The 19,386-nt window shown below is 40.2% G+C and overlaps 1 protein-coding gene across 1 annotated transcript in view; it reads left to right on the top strand.

Annotated features, from left to right (window-relative positions):
• COL4A2 (collagen type IV alpha 2 chain) overlaps nt 1–19,386 on the top strand; it is a 109,791-nt gene that overhangs the window by 34,747 nt on the left and 55,658 nt on the right. The window contains exons 3-4 of the mRNA XM_074149615.1: nt 18,767–18,901; nt 18,984–19,028. Of these exons, the coding sequence (XP_074005716.1) occupies nt 18,767–18,901; nt 18,984–19,028 (180 nt within the window). The remainder of the gene's footprint in view (nt 1–18,766; nt 18,902–18,983; nt 19,029–19,386) is intronic.

The raw sequence follows: 19,386 nt of genomic DNA, 5'->3' as shown, positions 1-19,386 counted from the left end.
CAAAGACTCCCTTAGGCAAGGCAGATGAACAGCCTCCGCGAAGGAAGATCTCCTGTGTTCACCCCTTCCCTTCACCCTCCCAAAAGGAAATCCACTCAGAAGACGGTGGTACAGAGATGGCTGTGTTATATGCTTCATTTCTGCCTCCCAAAAAAGCTGAAGGAACTTTTCTAGCAAATGCTGTGAGAAGCAGCTAACAGTTTGGGACAACTTAAATAGTCGTCTGTTAAATAGGCACCACCAAAAATCAACAGTCTCTTTCTTAGAGTTCAGCAATACCATTGGGTTCCCATGGTCCTTAGGAAGGACAGTGAGGAGAGCAGCTGCTCTGCATAGCACCCGTCTTTCCCTAAAAAGAATTGATGAACTTTGGCCAGGAAATGAGCATGGGTTTAATTTAACCAGAAGTAACTCCTACTTGGCATTTTTTAGGCTGAAGTAGCAGGGCAGTGAGGTGTAACTGTTGGATTCCTTACTTCTAGGGCAGCAGCCCCACCAGGAATGCCTGTTGGTGGTTCTTCCATGAGCTACTGCACATCAGGAATATTCACTGGTGTAGCAGTGGTGCAACAGTTTCTGCAAGACAAAATTTAATCTTTGGAGAAAGGAATCAGGAGGTACAATTTTTGGAGGTGTTCACACCACAACTTTATTACAAATACTTATTCAGTGTTGTACCATTTAAGTCTCCTGAAGGATATATAGGAGCATTTAAAAAGAGGAAGTTTTAAGTACTTGAAATTGCTTCACGGATTTTCCCATGCACCTCTGACAGCCCTCAACCATTGCTTGAAAAAACATAAGAAGTAGGTGTGGCTTCAGACAGCTGACCCTGAGTGAGGCTTTGACATATAATCTCTGAGTGAATCATAACATATAATCTCTGTAATACAGTATTAAAGTTAACTGAAAAGATTTTGGGCCATGTCTTGAAGGTCACGGAATGCCCATTTTTCAAGTCTCACTTAGTCCATTCGGTGGCTTCTTCTGTACCCATGGACTGTAAATTGCTGATAGTCAGCTTTACTTTGCGGACATGCTGGGGTAATTCTCAGATTTCTTTGACTTGTGTCCGCTCAATATGGCCTGCAGAGTGTCCTTTTGATAGTTGGATCTGCCTAGAGCATCGTGCTTCACTTGCCACCGTTTAATGCACCTGATGTGGAATAAGGCGTATTGATTACAGCTAGAATCTAGTCTTTTCAATAATGTTTTTTAACTCATTTCCCAAAATTTAAAATCAACTGTGTCATCAGTTTTTTAAATCTGGAACTGATACTGATGCATTTTACTGAACACATACATGTTCCGATAGATTTAGGAAAAGAAGTGATTAATAACGTAAAAGCATTTTAAAGGGATGCTTGCATATTTCTATTTAATCTTGGAGATTTAACTGTTTTTTTTTTCACTATGCATCTTTGGGACAGTGCAAGAAGTCCAACTGCTGTGTGGTTTCAGTTGTTTTAAATTTCTAGATTTTTTTTATTATTATGAGTATGGAAGCATGCTTTAGCTAGCATGTGACTGAAAAGTCTTAAATTAAGCCACAGCCTGGCTTTTCATGTTTATATTTTTGTCACTGTGTATTATTATCCCAACACATCTCTTTTGCATTTCTTCTATGAAGTTGCTAACAGCTGCACAAAAACTGCCTTCTGAAATGTTCTTCCAAGCCTCTTCCTTAGTTTTCTCCATAAATAAAAGAAGTCCTATTTATCTCTCTGTTGACGGATTGCTGCTAATGCTGAAGCAGTCTAATAAAAATAATTGGCAAATATCAAACTGACAGAAATTCACCTCAATTTAGAAGGGCTTGTCTGAGACCCACGGCTCTCTTGAGGTGAGATAGGGATTGTGGTACCCACACTGGTTTCTGCAAAAAGTGAAAGAGGACTCACTGTGGACTTCACAGAGGCGAGCATGAGGAGGTGCTGGGCATTGACTGGAGGGAAGCGTGCTCCTCGATGGGTGCTTTCCATCTTCAGTTCACTGCACAGGAGGGATAATGCTGTTAGCCCAGTGCAGACCAGTCTCAAGCCTCAAACATCAGCATCTGCGTGCACTTACTCACTGAGGAATGAGAAGGCTGTAGCTTTGCCTGTTTATCCTACAATCACTCTTTAATATCAGGCAAACATTAGGGTAAAAGTAAATTTTATAGTCATTTGTTCTTCAATTAAATAATTGCCACTTAGCTACTGTTTGGCTGTTGTTAGCCTAGAGAGAGTGCAGGAAAAAATGCAAAACAGTGCAGAAACAAAGCATAAACAAGGCCAAAAGGATATTTACACTTAATTTTGTTTCCAGCGGGTTCCCTATTTTACCTTGTGAATGCTCCACCAGAAGTCTGTATTTTTCAATAACTGAAGTATGGTTCAAAGGCAACATTGTGGTCGTGAGAGATGGAGTATGCGCTTCAACAGCATCATGTTCTGGCTTTAAATCTGTCTCTATCAGTTTTCTTCCCAGGGGTTTACATGTGGCTTCACATGTCTTCCCAGATGCCTTCTACCTCGGACATACCATTTCTAACATCTCTGAACAGGATGAATGGCTGACACGTGGCTGAAATGCTGATGTCCCTTGACATGACTTCATGGAGCATTGGAGCATCTCTTGCTCCAATTTGGTTTGGTTTTTTTTTTCCTAAAACTTCTTCTGGTTTCTTAATACTTCTAATTTGTTCATCTGTAGTGAACAAAGTGATCCCCACATACTGTCAGGGTAGGATTTAGTGTCCATTTCTCTTTTTAAGTTGAAAGCTCTGTTTCTTAAAAGCTGTATCTTATATATGAAGCAAAGTAATGCATGTGCTTTATAAATAGCACAGACCAGAAAAGACTAGAAAGAAACAGTTAACCAAACAGCCTTGCAGTAATAACGTTTGAAGGAGGGAATCACTGATCCTGGCTTGTGGGAACTGAGGAACCTTCAAGCACCCATGTCCTGGCTGTGACTTCTACATTCTTTGCTTCAGACCTGCTGGAGGGTTGGTGGAGTTTGGTTTTTCTCTTTCATAATAACCATTTGCTGTATGCAGAGAGAATTAAAGTGGTGAATGTTTCCCACAAAGAAGATAATAACAAGAGTAAACCATGCAGATAGTAGAAATCCTCCCTGAGATAGCAGCTTGCTGGCCGCACAGCAGGGCTGTGCCTGTGCCTGGCACCAGGCTCTGTCCAGGCATCCCTGCCTTCCCGAGGCTGATGGAGCCTGCCGTTCCTCCAGGGTGTTCCTCACCCTTCCTATTGCTTTCCCTGCCATTTCCTACTTTGATCCAAATACTTTCAGTTGTTTATTTCTTACTTTCAACTATTTATTTCTACTATTGGTGTTATCAATCAGTGGCGGCCCAGGGCAGCAGTGTTCTCAGTGCGATGGAGAATGTTGTGCTCTGTCGTCAGTTAGCTTCTTTCTCAAATTATCGCTGATTTCTACTGTCAAGGATTAGATATGCGATTGGGTAATGAGCTCATCAGTTCTCTAAGATATGACTTCAGTGAAGTAGCAAGTTACTTAGTTAAACAGCTGAAAAGCAGTCTACTATGTCTAACCTTTTGCTAGATCTTGAAATACATTTCCAGCTATTTTCCCTAATATATCTCCTGTATTTTCAAAATACATTTCATGGGGGGTTTTCCAGATTTTCTGCATACTAAGATCTGAATTTCTTGGGGAAAGTTCAATCTAGGAGGGGTTTCTGCAGAAATCTCGTAACTACTTTGAGTAAAATAAAGAACATTATTTGAATTTCTGTGATAATTTGAAATCTAAGAAATCCGTATCTCTGTCTAGACAGGCCTTCAAAATGAATTTGGAAATTATAATAAACCATATTTCTCTTCTGAATAAAATAGTTTTATTGAATGCTGAAAGGAAATAGTTTTGGGTTTTTTTCTGTCCACAATCTATCATAGTTAATAATGCAAATGCTTTCTCTATGATGCTTCATTAAAATTCTTCCTTACTTGCGTAATCCCTGTGGGATAACTAAACTGTATTCTTGAAGAATTAGTTCCATCTTCTCAAGGTATCTAATATGTGTAGAAACTAGATAGATAAAATCATCAAGAGTCATCAAAACCAAAAAGAATATGCAAATAAGCAGATTTCTGGGTTTCTCCATTGAAGTTAGGTTAATATTTATGGAACTAATGTTGCATGAACCCAGCTGGCATAACTAGAACTTAGTTTTCATTGATTCTTAATACAGTGCTTGCTGCTCCAAACTGAGTTCCTGAAAATTCTTTCAGCCTTATTAAGGTAAATTAATTTCTATTTTTCTTCTCATATATCTATCTGTTCCAAAGTCTGATGTGGGTTTCTTGTTTGTTTGGAGGAGACGGGGGGGTGGGAAGAGAAGTATGGCCCTAACTCAAAAATATCCAGAGGAAGTTGAATATCTCTATCATCTTTCTTTCTCTGACTCTTTCTTCAAATCTCTTCTTTTACGTGCACTCTCTTTGAGTTATTTCTCATGCCAAGAAGTAATGAAATATCGGTCTGTGTTCAGAAAAAAGTCATTTTTTACTCAGCTGATGTTTTCCTGTGGAAACAAGTAACTGAACAGCAGAAACTTTTGCAATCTAGTTAGAACTGCAAGTTCTGCCTAAAGCAATAGAGTCAGTAGAGTGACAGGTCTGGTGGGGTTTTAGCTGAGGTTATTAAAGCGTTGCAGAACCAGAGCCCAGCTTTCCTTGTAAATACTGCACCTATCTAAACTGTAAATATATGGGAGACCTCACACGTACACAAATATGTCTGCAACAAGCACACAGATATTGTATCCACAGGCAGATAGCTATAAACTCACAGCTTGGCTTTTGTCAACAATACTAACTTTACCTGAATAGTTCATAGTAATTATTAGTGTTTAACAGTAAGGAAATATACCGCCTCATGTCAGTGACTCTGTTATCTGTTTTAAAGAAACTAGGGTGCTTTATGGCTTGTGTTAGATACACAGAGATCTGAAGACAGCAAACCAAAGGGAAAATAAATGCATACACAGACAGAAAAATTCTACAGACATCACAGAGAGGAAGAAATCTAAGCAATAGACCTGGCAAACAGCTAAATTGCAGGATCTTAAGGAGGATTTTGAACATCAGGTGTATTGCCACATTTCACAGAATCACAGAGTGGTTGAGTTTGGAAGGGACCTCTTAAGATCCTCTAGTCAACCCCTCCTGCTCAAGCAGGGTCGGCTAGAGCAGGTAATATTTGGTTAGTCTTGGTTATCATCCAGGTAATTTGGGGGTTACCAGTCTCTATGCTGCAACAACTCATTTAGCCATCCACATTATCACGGTCTGTATTGAGCACTGTAGCACTCAATGACAATATCGCTCAGAGTTTGTTTGCTTTCATATAACAGCAGTCCTTTGCCTCTTGACAAAGGCATTAGCTTGCATAGGAGAGCTAGCTATATTCAGAAGCTAAGTAAAGCTATAAGCTCTCCTGGATGCAGAAGAGGTAAGAAAGTTGAAACTTTTTTTTCATGCAGAAAGGGTAGAGGGAGGTCAAAAACTCAGAGGAACCACATGAACGTGAAGTTCATTTGTTACTGTCTCTGTCAAAAACACAGAAGACTGATGCTCCCTGTGGCAGCTGAGGTCATTTCAGGTACCTGAAGGATCCAGCTCCTATAAATCTAGGATACAGATGATACAGCATTAGTTAGTTTTTTTGGAAAGGAGGAGTAGCTTCAAATTTGCCTCTTGCTTCCTTTCATCCTTGCCTGTAACAGACAAGGTAAAGCAGGAGAGGCATCCTAGCAGAGGTTTGGGGTCATGGTTAACCTGTGTGTGAACCGTGCTGTTCTGATCTTTCATCACCAGCAATTCAAATTTCCCTGTCAATAAATGAAACCTCTCCCATTAGGCTGATGGAAGCATCTCTGCAAGTATATTGTCATAAGTTCATGAAGACAGCACATCAGTGCACAGCACTGGTTTCTTTAACATGGCTAGTACTGCAAGCAGACCATGTTTTAGCCAAGAAGGCACAAATTTAACAAAGCTTGGAGGCACTCCAGAATCAGAATCTGAAATACTGAAAGTGCTCTCTTCAAGCTGAAGCCTGAAACCAGTCCCCAGTGATAGGACCCAGATGAGCAGTCATGACAAACTCTTTAGCAAACTGTCTGTTATTCCCATAGAACACAAAGGCTCCTTCTGCTCTTTCCCCCTGTCTGGAAGGCTTTTCTTTTCCTCCACATTACCTGCATTTCCTATCACTTTGAGAACAACCTTAATTTTCTTCAGGGCCTCTCAAACTAATGGCATGTCCTTAAAATAAAAGCAACTAGCCATTACAGTTTACTAGTACCTTCACTCCTTCACTATCTGCAGAATGGCAAGGAGTAAAGGATCGAACAGAACGGTTTGCTCTGATTCTCATCCCATTCCTCTACTGAAGCAGCTGCGTAGCCCTCACTGCCTACAATAAATAGTTAAAAAATTTCCAGTAGCTTTTGAAATCAACATTTGAAGTGATAAATAGGCTTTCTCCTTGAACAGCTGTGGAACTGTCTGCTGCTGATGTTCTCCAGAACATCCTCTCCCATGAGTGATGAGATTTTGGAATCTGCAGATGTGTAGGCACTCTTGGCCCCCATTATTGCTTCCTCAGACTGAGTATAACAGAAAAATTAGATCTTTCATAATGGATCTGGAGAACTATACTTTCCTGGTCAAGCTCATACTCCACTCCTGACCCTCTTCAGGCTGTTATCACAAGCTACTATTTCCTTTAGGATTCAAAGGAAAATATTTTTATTCCCCTTCTTCCTGATTTCAAGGGGAAAAAAAAAAAGACTTGTGTGGGATCGCAGAGACTTCTCCAAGTAATTGGTTGCTATATTACTTTCCCCAGATCATTTAGTTTCCCTAGATCATTCAGCTTGATCTAGTACTGTCAACTTATAAAAAATCTTCTTTGAGTCTGGGCATACAAAAGACAGGAAACTTAATTGTATTATATGAAAGACAACTGCTGACGGTTTTCAGTACTTCTATTTCCTACCTGAAGATGGCAAGACTTCTCATAGATCACTTAGACTGTTTGTTGGTTTTGGAGACAAACCCAACATGAAGCCAGGCTCAGTTTAAAGACCGTCAAAGTGATTGCGTTTGAATATTTGTGATGTTAACAAGTCACATCCACTGGAAGGCATAAGGCTTCATTCAGCTTCAGCGTAAGCTGACTCAACAGCAGGCTCCAGCACAGTCCCAGTTGCTGAAATTTCTAGAGCATCTGCATCAATACTAATGTCAAGATTAGCAAATCATGTAGAGAAAACAACTGTGCAAACTCCGTTCACATGATCTCACAGCACCCCACTGCTCTGGAAACCCATCTGTCCAGAATTGTTAGGAGAAAAAAAAGATGTGTCTTATTTTGCATCAAATGATTCTTCATAGTGGCACACACATCTGCCTTGAAGCCCCCCATCCTTCCTGGTGGTTCAGAGCCAATCATCTGGCCTTGCTGGGAACTCAGAGACTGTCCCAAACTGTAAATTCCCATGACCGGAGTGTGAGGGTGTCTAAGGACTGCACTGAGTCCCTTGCACATGCTGTTAGTGCATGTATTCAGGGCTCCCATGTGGAGAGGGTATCTCAGCACACATCTTACTAAAGAAGTCACATCCTCTGTAGGAGAATTACATTCTTTCTATGGTTAAAACAGCCAGTAGTAACTTATATTTGCATGATCAAGTCAGTTTTGATAGCTGTTCCCACCACAGAAATAGTTATGCTTTTGTTTAAACAGAAGGGGAGCACAGAATAGAAAAATTGGCATATGACAGACTGAACTCCTGCAGGGGTTTTAATTTTCACATACTCTTAAACTCATGGAGCCTAACGAGCTTAACATTTTGGCCAGTTGCACAATTTGGAAATTTCAACAGTGAATGGTTTTTGGACAGAAAAAAAATGTTCTCACAAATACGAAAAGTGAACAGATGTTACTATTGGTGCTTCCAACGCCTACTGACAGAAAACATCTGTGTTGAACTTCCTGAATTTTAGGATCTTGAGAACACTCCCACACACCACCAAAAGCCATTTGAAAGCAATTGGGCTGGCAGATCGTCTTTCGGGTCTATGACTGAATGTTCTAACGCGAGCAGGTGCTGGTTGTTGTCTTGCCTTGAGGAGCCCAGCTAGCCAAGCAGCAGCCTCACAGCTATCCGACCCACTGTTATGCAAGTTTTTAGCATGTTGGGTGAACTGTGATTTTAAAAAAGTCATTAAAAGGAGTTGGTCTTAATAGCATGATGGTAATAAAATGAATGGAATGAATGGAAAGAATGAAACAAAGATTTTGCTGTAGATACTAGCAGATTAGGAGAATTGCTCTGCATCACATGGTACCCTGGAAAGTGTCTGGCTTTTTTAATCCTGTCAAAACCCATGTTGAAGGAACAGAATTTTCCTCTGTCCTGAAAACATACTCCTTGTGCTAAAAACATGCGAGACATTTGGTGTCCCTCAAAATGCTCAGTCAAACATTTAATAGGTACCATGACCAAAGTCTGCCCTTTTACATAAGCATGATACAGCAACTGTCACAGAGTAGCTGGGAGTTCCCTGCTTCCTCCTACTCCACACCCACCATCTTAATGTTTGCCTGGTTGTAAGAGCAAATTTGGCAAGGTGGTTTTCCTCTCTGGTGGATTTTTGGTTGGCTATCAAACTAACCTTCTCCAATTAATTAAATGGTAATGAATGTTATGCAATGATAAATCAATGTCATTTTAGTGTTCTGTAAAACATCATGATCTCATGATCTCAACTTTAAGTTGATTCAAAGTAATATCTCTAAGTTATTTTAGTTAACTCTTTCTTAAAAAATATTTCGTTGGAACTTAGAGGATGATCTTTACATATCAATAGAAGTAGCTTTTTTGTGTCTTAGGTTGGTACTCTCAGTTTAACCAACATAAAATGAGTAGCTCCATTAGTCATACTTCTACTCTAATGCTAACCCAAAGCATCTGTCCAGGTTACACAGTGTCAGGCCAGCCCCAGCTCTGCTAGCTTTGCAGGTTTCTGAGATCTGAAGATTTCCCCATGATCCCTCTACATCCTTCCAGAGCCCCATACCAGAATTTTAGCAGAGCCCAATGTAAGCAAAAATTTTGTTATGCCTTGAATAAAGATGATAGAAACTGAGCTAAGAAGCTATATAGAAGCACTGGTATTTATGTGGCTCCTACCAGCCTAAAAGAAACATCTGAGTAGCCAAAAAGGAAGCAAGGTAGGGTACAGTTGATATACTTGGAATAAATGGGTAGGGTTTTGAGCACATGGCATTATCATCTGATCACCTTATTATGCTGAAACATTTGTAACTTCCAAGAAAACACTACCATTTTTCATCACCAGTAGCAATGGTTTTTGCCATATACTGCCTGCCAAGTTCAGTAAATTTCTTGCATTTATATCCAGCTCCTTTTTCATGCAGCGTAATTTTCATGCTGAAGTTTATTCGAGTCTTAATCCTGACTATTAAATCCACAATTCCAGGACTTGATCTTTTGGGGTATTGCCTTCTTGCACAGTTTAGAAAGCAGCGATATGGAGGTCAGCATTTGGGCTAGGGACCTAAGCTTCTTTTATAAACAGTTAAGAAAAATGGGCACATTCAGGCTGCATTCATTCGACCTAGTTTGAATGCCTGCATTAGGATATATCATGCCATAAGATGTCACCCTCACCCAATGGGAACTTTGGATGACCAGACTGCATGTAGATAAACGTCTACATCTGTTCAATAAGTACAACCCTTGAAAAAAATATGGTGCCTTTCAAGTGTGGCCAGCAGGTCTCGCGAGGTGATTCTGCCCCTCTACTCTGCGCTCGTGAGACCCCTCCTGGAGTACTGTGTCCAGCTTTGGAGTCCTCAACACAGAAAGGACATGGACCTGTTGGAACGGGTCCAGTGGAGGGCCACGAGGATGATCAGAGGGATGGAGCACCTCCCCTATGGAGACAGGCTGAGAGAGCTGGGGTTGTTCAGCCTGGAGAAGAGAAGGCTCCGGGGAGACCTTATAACAGCCTATCAATACCTGAAGGGAGCCTACAGAAGAGCTGAAGAGGGACTCTTTGTCAGGAAGAGTGGTGACAGGACAAGGGGCAATGGTTTTAAATTGGAAGAGAAGAGATTTAGATTGGATATAAGGAAGAAGTTCTTTACAGTGAGGGTGGTGAGGCACTGGAACAGGTTGCCCAGGGAAGTTGTGGATGCCCCATCCCTGGAAGTGTTCAAGGCCAGGCTGGATGGGGCTTTGAGCAACCTGCTCTAGTGGGAGGTGTCCCTGCCCATGGCAGGGGGGTTGGAACTAGATGATCTTTAAGGTCCTTTCCAACTCTAGTGATTCTATGATTCTATGATTCTATTCTATTCTAAGTCATTACAGGTTTTTTACATAATTCAGTAGAGCATCCTCACCAGATAGTGTATTTGCTATCGTATGTCTTTATTCTGATTCCAGATTTTCAAGCCAGTAAATTATCAAGAATTAAACCAGGATATGAATTTATAGCCTGGCAACCACTGCTCCACCTTTAGCATCTGCATACACACTGACCCTGCTACAGCTAACTTCTCAGTGGCAGAGGGATAAGATATTTCATATTTACCAGACAGTAAGAACATAAATGCAGACAGGCTCCACAAACATCTGATGTGTTGCAAACTCAAACCCTAGCTCACTTACCACCTCATCATTTGTTTGTGCAGCCAAACTTCAGCAGAGATGCTGCTTTGAACTTTCAGAGCTATCCCCTTACCGAGTCTGCAAACAAAACCACCCTTCCCTTCTGTCCACCGCTTCCTTCCCACATCTTCTCCTTCTTCCTCTTCTCCTTTCCTCTACGCAAAAAACTTTTGAAGACTTAGCGTGGAAATCCTTGTGAGGTTTTGTCTAGTTTTGCCCTTTCTGATGTTTATCTTTAGGAGAGCATTGCCATGGTCCAGGTAGCGTTCTTTCTACAGCAGCTCTGCAAAGCACAGAAAGCATCTCTGACATATACTTCTATGTATCTTGTGACATGAAGAAACTTCTAACTGGTTCTTTTTAGTGCTTGACCTCCATTCTAGAGTATATTTTCTTTTACGCATGTTTTATCTTCTTGGGTGACATAGCAACTTTCTGGAAGATCACAAATGAGATCAAACCGTGGGAACAGAAGACAGTACAAAATCATTTCATTTACTGACTACAGAGAAGGGCTGTGGCTTCTGGTGAAGAGAACCCTTTCATAGTTCTTTCTTTATGAAGATTTAATGTTTATTCCTTCCTTAATACAAATAAAAAACCCTTCTGCAAGCTGAATCACTGCTTTGGAATTAATGTCAGTTGGTCACCGCTGTCCTGAGAGAAAATGTCGCATGTCCAGACAATGTAGTTGAAAGAGCAGCAAATTGTTACCATGCCACTAGGCTGAACTAGCCTCATTTTTTAGTTATTTTTAACTTAAAGTGAATTTTATAATTTTTTTGTTTACTTTTTGGTATAAATAAAAAAGCTTTTTAACAAATGAGAAGAAAAGGGTTTTTTTCTGAGAAAACGAGCTGGAATGTGAAACTCAGCTAAATAACCTTCTCTGAAGTAGCAAAAGATAAATTAAAAATAGAAATAACCATTAGCTATGTACTTTTTTTTTTTAAGCTTACTGACTCTTTCAGTGATACTCTGTGTTTAAGAATTGAGTATCACACAGTTTAAGGCACATGAGAAAAGTTTGCTTCATTTGCTTATCAATAGTCAAGATAGGTCACTGAAGTCCATTCCTTCCTAATGCTGGTAACCATGTAACGGCAGAAGCTAATGCCAGCCCTACAGTAAAATACAGACGCAGAACATAAATTTGAGAAGATGCAGGCCTGTGACATTATATGTTAATTTAACAAACCATTGGAGAAATAAAATAGTAAGTTTTTCTCATTTGTCATAAAAGACCTAGTCCCTCCACTACAGAAGGAAGCCGTGCTGCTTGATTGCCTGATGAATTTAATCACATTTCATTTGCACTTTCCCAGCTATCTCACTGCCAGACATTTTGCAGGAAACCTTCTGCTTTTGTTGCCTTAGACCTTGCACAAAGATGTTTTGACCCTACCTGGACTCCTTATCAGATTTCCTGAAGGTTATAATGTGCTCTGCAAACCTGCACCTGTGGTGGTCATGCAGCAGCAATGGCTGGTGCCATCTAGTGAGGAGCTTCTGAATGCTCACTGCAAATTGAGATGGATCATCTGCCTTTTAGAAAATAGGCATTATTACAGTCCTGAAGACAGAGAAATAAAGTAACACGGTAATATGTTAACAGCCTGCACAAACTTCAGGATTTTTTCTCCCAGATAATCTTTCCAGTGGCTAGCATTAACTATGTTTTGCCCTACATATTTATATTTTCTACCATTCCATGGATTGTTTTGACCTACTTTTAGGTAAAATTTTAAATCTTGCTAAAACAATCTCTGAGTTGCTGAGGTGGATGGAACCATTCAAACTGCATTATCAGAGTACAGCATAATGATGTATGGTGTAGAAACGTACCGGTGTCTTCTGCATCATGGTAGATGTTGTGCTCATCAGTGACTGAAGCTGTATCCGGAGAAGTTTTGAAAGTGAGGTGTTTTAAACTTGGTTTATTCCAGTAACTACAAAGAAGGGTGGGTAAACAAAAATTTCATCTTAGTTGAGCTGGCAGGAAAGGAAGAGTACGCACGTACCCCTGCCATGGAGATATTATGGAATAATAACCAGTTAGGACCCATAGATTCTTAAAATTGTTTTGGAATTGGTTCTGTAAATAGTCAGAGGGCGTTGTGCGGTGGGTTGTCTGGAGATCTGTCCATACTGGGCAGCCTGGGGCCGCCAGAAGCACTCACTGACTCGAAATGAACTGGTTGAGCTATGGCAGCAGGATGCTCCATGTGGTCTGCTTTTCTCTGCCTCTCAGCCCAAAGCTGTCCAACCCCATAGCTGAAGTATTTCTGGCACAAAGTGCACTGCATGGAGCTAAAACCCCAAATCCTTCCCTTACGTATTCCCCTCTAATATGTTCAATCCATAATCTCCTGGATTTATGCTCCAGGAGAAATGCCAGGTGATGTGCCCATCCCAGTCTGACTCAGTGTGCCACAACAGGGTTCTTGAGGTTTTTCCTTGTAGTTTATAATTTTGGGGGTGGGGGAAACACTAAGGTCATGCATTTTTCAGTTGGTCTCAATAATTGCTTTACTCTGCTTACCTCCATGGAAGATGCCCCATCCCTGGAAACATTCAAGGTCAGGTTGGACAGGGCTCTGAGAAACCTGATCTAGTTGAAGATGTCCCTGTCCATTGCAGGGGGTTGGACTAGGTGACCTTTAAAGGTCCCTCCCAACCCAAACTATCCTATGATTCTATGATTCTGTGCCTCAGAGAATCGCAAATTCCCTACATTTATGCCCCATACGCCACATTTTGCCAGCACTACATTTAAAAACTTTTCTGTTTCTTTTCTGTGTGCCTGTGATGATGCCTTTTCCTGGGTTAGCACTTTTAATCAGCTCACAAGTTGCTCATTTTACTTATAACTGATTTTATTGCCTGGTGAGCTGCTCTCTGTTCCGCTTGCTGGTCTCCTTGTAGTGGGACTGCATCGCAGTCCTTCCTGTCTCATCCTTTCCCCATCTGTTCTTACAAGGACTGTTCCGGGCTGAGCCCTCTTACAAAAAGTCCCAGCTCCCATTTGTCCGTCATGGTCAGATCACCCTTCCTGCAGGAAGTGAACTTGTCCTTTCACCAATGACCTTTTTAAAATGTCAGGGAATTAACCTCCTTTCTTCTTGTCCACTGTTAAATAAATGATGGCCTACAAGGATCGTTTTCCTGTGGGGATTACTGAGTCATCACATTCCATGTACCGCAAGCAGTTGCAAAATGGAAGTCTGTAATGAAATGTGGAGAAATGGGCTCAATGACAGTGAAGCTCTGCAGTAATTCTGATTCTGTGTCCTCTTTACTGCAAATCAACAGTTTTCTCCTTTCTTTGTATCTCCACACTGGTAGGTGGATTTCTCAGCAATTCATGATGATGTTCTCCTATTTTAAAACCTTTGGAGCAGGTACTGTCAATTACTGTATCTTTATTTGTATAGCACCTTCAACAATCGGTTGCTCTCAAAATTAGTGCACCCTCCACTACCAGTTTTGTTTCCACAATATAAGTTTAGCAGTAAATTAGAAGGAAGAAAGTATTACGACATGACATCTCTTTCATTTGACTGATCCCAAAAGAAATGGCAATTAAAGTTCAATCTGCAAAGCATGAACATTCAGTACAGATTTAAAAGTCTGTTCAGGATCTTCTTAAGTCCACTGGGACTTAATTGCAAAATGCAGCTACTGAATTCAATCACAACCCTGACAGCATTTTCTTTCATGCACGTCACTGCACAAGCGACAATGTATATACAACATTGCAAATATTTTCTGGGAAGATTTCCTCCAGGCTTCCTAAATTTCTGACCTTTGCTCCTCTCTGTAAATAGCTTTTGCACATGGCTGGGTCGGCCACATGAATTGTGCGAGACCTCTTCCAGTCAGCTGAAGTCTCAGGAAGAGTGAAGCAAGGACTGCCTATTTAGGAGTGTATCCTGACATTAGGAGCTTTGTAATTCATCTGGACAGTCGTGGAAATTTTTTATAGGAACAAAGGGAAACTTCTTGTTAGTCTTCAAGGTATTCCATCAGCCCACTTTTTCCTTTTCTTTTCACATACTCCCTCCAAGGTGCTGGCTGTAGGATGCCAGGCATGCTTAGGTAAGCCAAGCCTCTTAGCACTGGCCTGTAAATCCAGTGGTGGGTGACATGGGGTCATCGTGCCATGTTCTGGATTCAGGAAGAGTTCCAGTTTACCCCAGCAAAATGGGAAGCCTACTGCCGGAGAGCACCATGGGCCAGAGCACGTTTCTGCATTGCTTTATCATTTAAGGAAAGGGAGCACCAGAGAAACTATTTTGTGAGTTGTCTAAAATATGACAGATAAGGATAGCATGTTTCCCTAGGCTTGCCTCATTAGGTTTTTTTGACCTGGAAATTTAATCCGGACACAATTTCACAGCTTTGGAGAATTTTGTAGGATTTCTGACCCTGCAGGAGCACAAGCAGAGCAGTACCATGTGTGACATGTTTCACACAGGGCACTTTGGGAAGCTACTAATTGAGTCATGCTTTATTTGGCTAAACTTTTCAAATTGATTGTCTTTGCTTAAATCTCCTCAATGACCTTTGTGAAAGAGAGACTGTTCTTAGGTCATTTGCTAATGAAAAAGGGACATACTTGTTCAACAAAAGATCTAACATAAAGAAAGGAGAGTAAAAGCTGACAAGTCTGAGTTAACGAAGGTTCACAAAGTTAATTCAGTTAACAAACCAAGGTACTAATTGGCTGAAGAATTACACAAACATTGTCATGATATGAAGTGCTTCTCCAGCTCTGACTGTAGCTTCATGCTAAACTGCTCCCAGAAGGATCAATTCTCTTGTCATTATTGCAAATAATATTAAATAACCCCTATTCCTCAACAAACAAATGATCAGATAATTACTAGGAAAGCATGGGGAAGGGACATTGGTTTTGCCCATCTGTCTTCCTTGTTTTCCATTCCTTGTTTTCTTCTTCCTGCACACCAGACAGGAAAAAGGAACTGGAAGTGGGAGAGTGATTTGGTGTAGGAATTAGAGAGGTAACCATGTTCCATGTAACGCCACCTTTGAAATATTGCAGCTCTGCATGGACCCTGCAGAGAGCCAGGAGGCGCAGATTTGACAATTCTAAACATAACCAGCATTTTATCAGAAGTTACAATTAAACACTTCACACGTGTTCTGCCTGCAGCCTGCTGCCCACAAAAGGGGTGGTTTATATATCTCAGGTGAATGAGTACCTTTTGGAATTTATTTGACTTTTTTGGCTTTCAGGTACTTCAAAAATGAAGTGGTATTTTCACTGCACAGAATCCATGTTTTCCTTTCTTTGTGGAAGTAACTGAAACATTTATTTTCAGATCCTCTCGAAATTAAATTGCAACTAGAGCCAGCTCAAATCTCTACAATTCACTTAGGATAATATGTGTTCTTTGCAGGTGTATGAGATAACGCTTTCATCCTTCTTAAAGGTTGCTTTCCAGATTTGTGTGTATGGGAAAGAACAAACTAGCTTAAGTATTTAATTAAGTTTTAAGGCTTTATAGTAAGATGGAAATATTTTATACTGATATTTGCATAAGAATTTGTGCGGCTCTACAGAAAACAATGAAGACCACAGACTGTGCCTTTTTTAAATGAATGAAATATTTATTATTTCCCTAAAAAGGCAGTTTCATGGTGTATGCTCATTCGTACTCTCTCTTAATTCCTTTATACTTAATTTTTTAGCCATAGTAGGTAAGAAAAGTCAAGAAAAAGTGGCATCAGAAAAGACTTCTTTTTCCTGATCCTGGAGAATCTGGTGATCCTGATGAATATTGGTTCAGGTTTAAATCATTATTCTAGTGCATCTAATCAGCATCTTTCCATTTAAGTCAGATAACTAAGAAAAGTATGTCTGCTGTGAATCTGTTCAGTCAAAGATCTGCACCTCTATGGGATAACTTTTAGAGATTCACTGAATTTTAAAAAACTGAAAACTCCTGATGGGGAGAAAGATGAATCTGTAATAGCTAGTTGTGGCTGGCATAAGGAAATGAGCAGCTGCTTGTTCAGATGCATATGCCTCCAGCCAACACAAATCATATTATATTTTATATGTATTCATATAAACTTTGTTACTTCTTAATTTGTTAACCTGAAAAGAAGTTTGCCTCCTAGCACCTAATAATCCACAAGAGCAGGTTTGGTTTAGAAGTAGGGATGTTATATAAAGTTGGGCTTGATTGTAAGCAGAGGAGAGATTCTCTTTCACGCTGACAGCTCAAACACTTAAATCCATGGTGTCCTTTGGCAATGCTCCTAAAACATCAGTTTTGTCAAATTAATCTTAACAGTGTATCAAAAGATCTGTACTGTGAGAGATCCACCCTGGTGGCTTGTCCCAAGAAACTCTAGGTAATTCATTCTTCATACTGGCTCATTCCTAGTGTTCTTCCAAGAAAAAAAAATAACCGGAGTTTTGTAGTTTGGTTGGCTATGTCATCTTCTCAGTATGGACTCATTTGATGCGATACAATAGGATTTAAAATATAAAAACGTACTCCAGCTGTTGTGACAGCCATTTTCCACGAAAGCAGCATGGAAAATTGATTCATTTTTAAAATTAGAAGTAAGCCGTGTTTCAGTCATAGTGTTTGTTTGCATTTGCAGTATTAAGACAACGGTAGCATAGATAAATATCAATTATAAGTAGATGATTTACAATGGAGTTTTGAAAGTGTGTCACAAATGCATCTATCCTTCAATATAAGAATATATTAAAGTTTGCCTAAAATCAGTAAGTCATTGTTCAGTAACTTTACTACGACTTTCTGCATACAAAGAAATTAGGGTATCTTCAGGTTCATTTCTTCAAGTCCCCACACTGCCCTCCTCCATTCCTTGCACCTCAATTGAATTAAATGAAGTTGGACTATTATCCTTCTTGGACAGGGATTGTATTTATCTTCTAATTCTTTCTTTCCAGGCATGGGCAAGAGTGTAAGTATTTTATACTGAAACAGGATGTTGTTTTTTTATTGGCTGATTTGTATAAGTATATATCTGTCTGCTCATGTTTTGCTGTAATTCTTGCTTTGTGAGATATTGATGCTGTTGCAGACTGGTCTGTGTAAAAGTCTAATTGCATTTTAAAAATACTTTCATTAGAATCAGCTTAATTAGAACATGTTGGTAAATGGTGCTTTGCGCCATTGAAGCGTATTTCTCCAGAAAAAATTGCAGCAATTTACTATTAGTGTCATTAGTGCACCGAGTACTGTAGAGCATGCAAACCATAAGGGCCTTTGGTGACACTGCGTCTGGAACGGCTTTCAAATACTTTGGTTCACAGATCTCAGACATACTGTCACAACCCATTACTTAAACCACCATTGTGTCATTTCAAAATGATTTTTTTTTTCCCCATTGAGCCTTATGATGTTGGCAGCCAACAGGGGATTATTTTTAAACAATGTTTGAAGTGGCCTGAAGAGCTGAACCAGCGCTGGAAGGGAGAATGACGAGGGAGCCCCGTGCGCAACTCTTCGACTTGTGTGAATGCGTGCGCATCTAATCATTTTCAGGCTCCACTCCTAAATAAAAATATCATCCCCAAAGAGGCAGAAATTCCTGCCATTAAATATCAGGCTCCATTTGCAAGAAATATGGCCACTAAGCAAATTTCACAGTTAAGCATATTTTATTTGCTTGGAGTGTAATTGATTATGTTGTAGGTCAGTGAGAATCACTCTTGAGAAGCCTTATTCCCAAGAAAACACTTTTTTTTCATAGAGCAGCCATGAATATTCAGGTAGTTAATATTGATTTAAGTGTTAATTTCCATATATTGATTTTGTCACGCACAATGTGCTCACTGTTGCTGGAGTTTCTCTGTGTGGTGTTTCCAGATGACATTTATCAAAGAGTCTGACCTACTGGAATGGAAGAAGGTTCTGTGATAATCATCTCCTCAAGAGATTGACCCCATTGCAGCAGCAGTAACTAATCCAGCTTCATGCATCACAACTGTTCCTAAATAAATGCTTTTTTTATTATTTTTATCAGGGCCAGCCAGGACTCCTTGGATCACAGGGGTTCACTGGACCACCAGGATTGATGGGGATCCCAGGAGTGCAAGGTCCCAAAGGTCACAAAGGTGAAAGAGGATATCCAGGAATAAGTGGACCCAAAGGAGAAGTGGTAACTTTTTAATATCAGATGTTTTAGCTAATGAGCAAAATACTGGGCAGAACATAGTTTTAATTGTGCTGCTTCACTCTAGGGGCAAAGAGGAGTCACTGGATTCCCTGGGGCAGATGGCATTCCTGTAAGTAGCCAGTTACCTCATCTTTAAGAAATCACCAACTGCAAATATTGCAGGCTAGTTTAAAGCCTTTGTACTTTAATTAAAATCTCTAGGCTAAATTCTGCATCAGCCACGTACACACTTTTAAGCTAAGGGTATTTCTTGAAGTGAGTGGAACCGCAGATACACAACAAGAGAGCGGAATCTCTGCTCCCTCTCTTTCCCTTAGATAATTAAGGTCCATTTGCTTTGTCTTGTGGAGAAATCCCCTTGTAAAGGGGACCAGAAAGGATGGAAATTTCCTTTGTCCCTGGAGGTTACCCAGCTAAGCATGTTCTTTTGTAGGAAAGAGCTGTGAGATAAGTACGTCACATGTCTT

The sequence above is a fragment of the Numenius arquata genome, chromosome 1 (assembly GCF_964106895.1).
Source record: "Numenius arquata chromosome 1, bNumArq3.hap1.1, whole genome shotgun sequence".
NCBI classification, from domain to species: Eukaryota; Metazoa; Chordata; class Aves; order Charadriiformes; family Scolopacidae; genus Numenius; species Numenius arquata.
The sequence above is the reverse complement of the archived record's forward strand: the minus strand, read 5'-3'. Positions and strand labels throughout refer to the sequence as shown.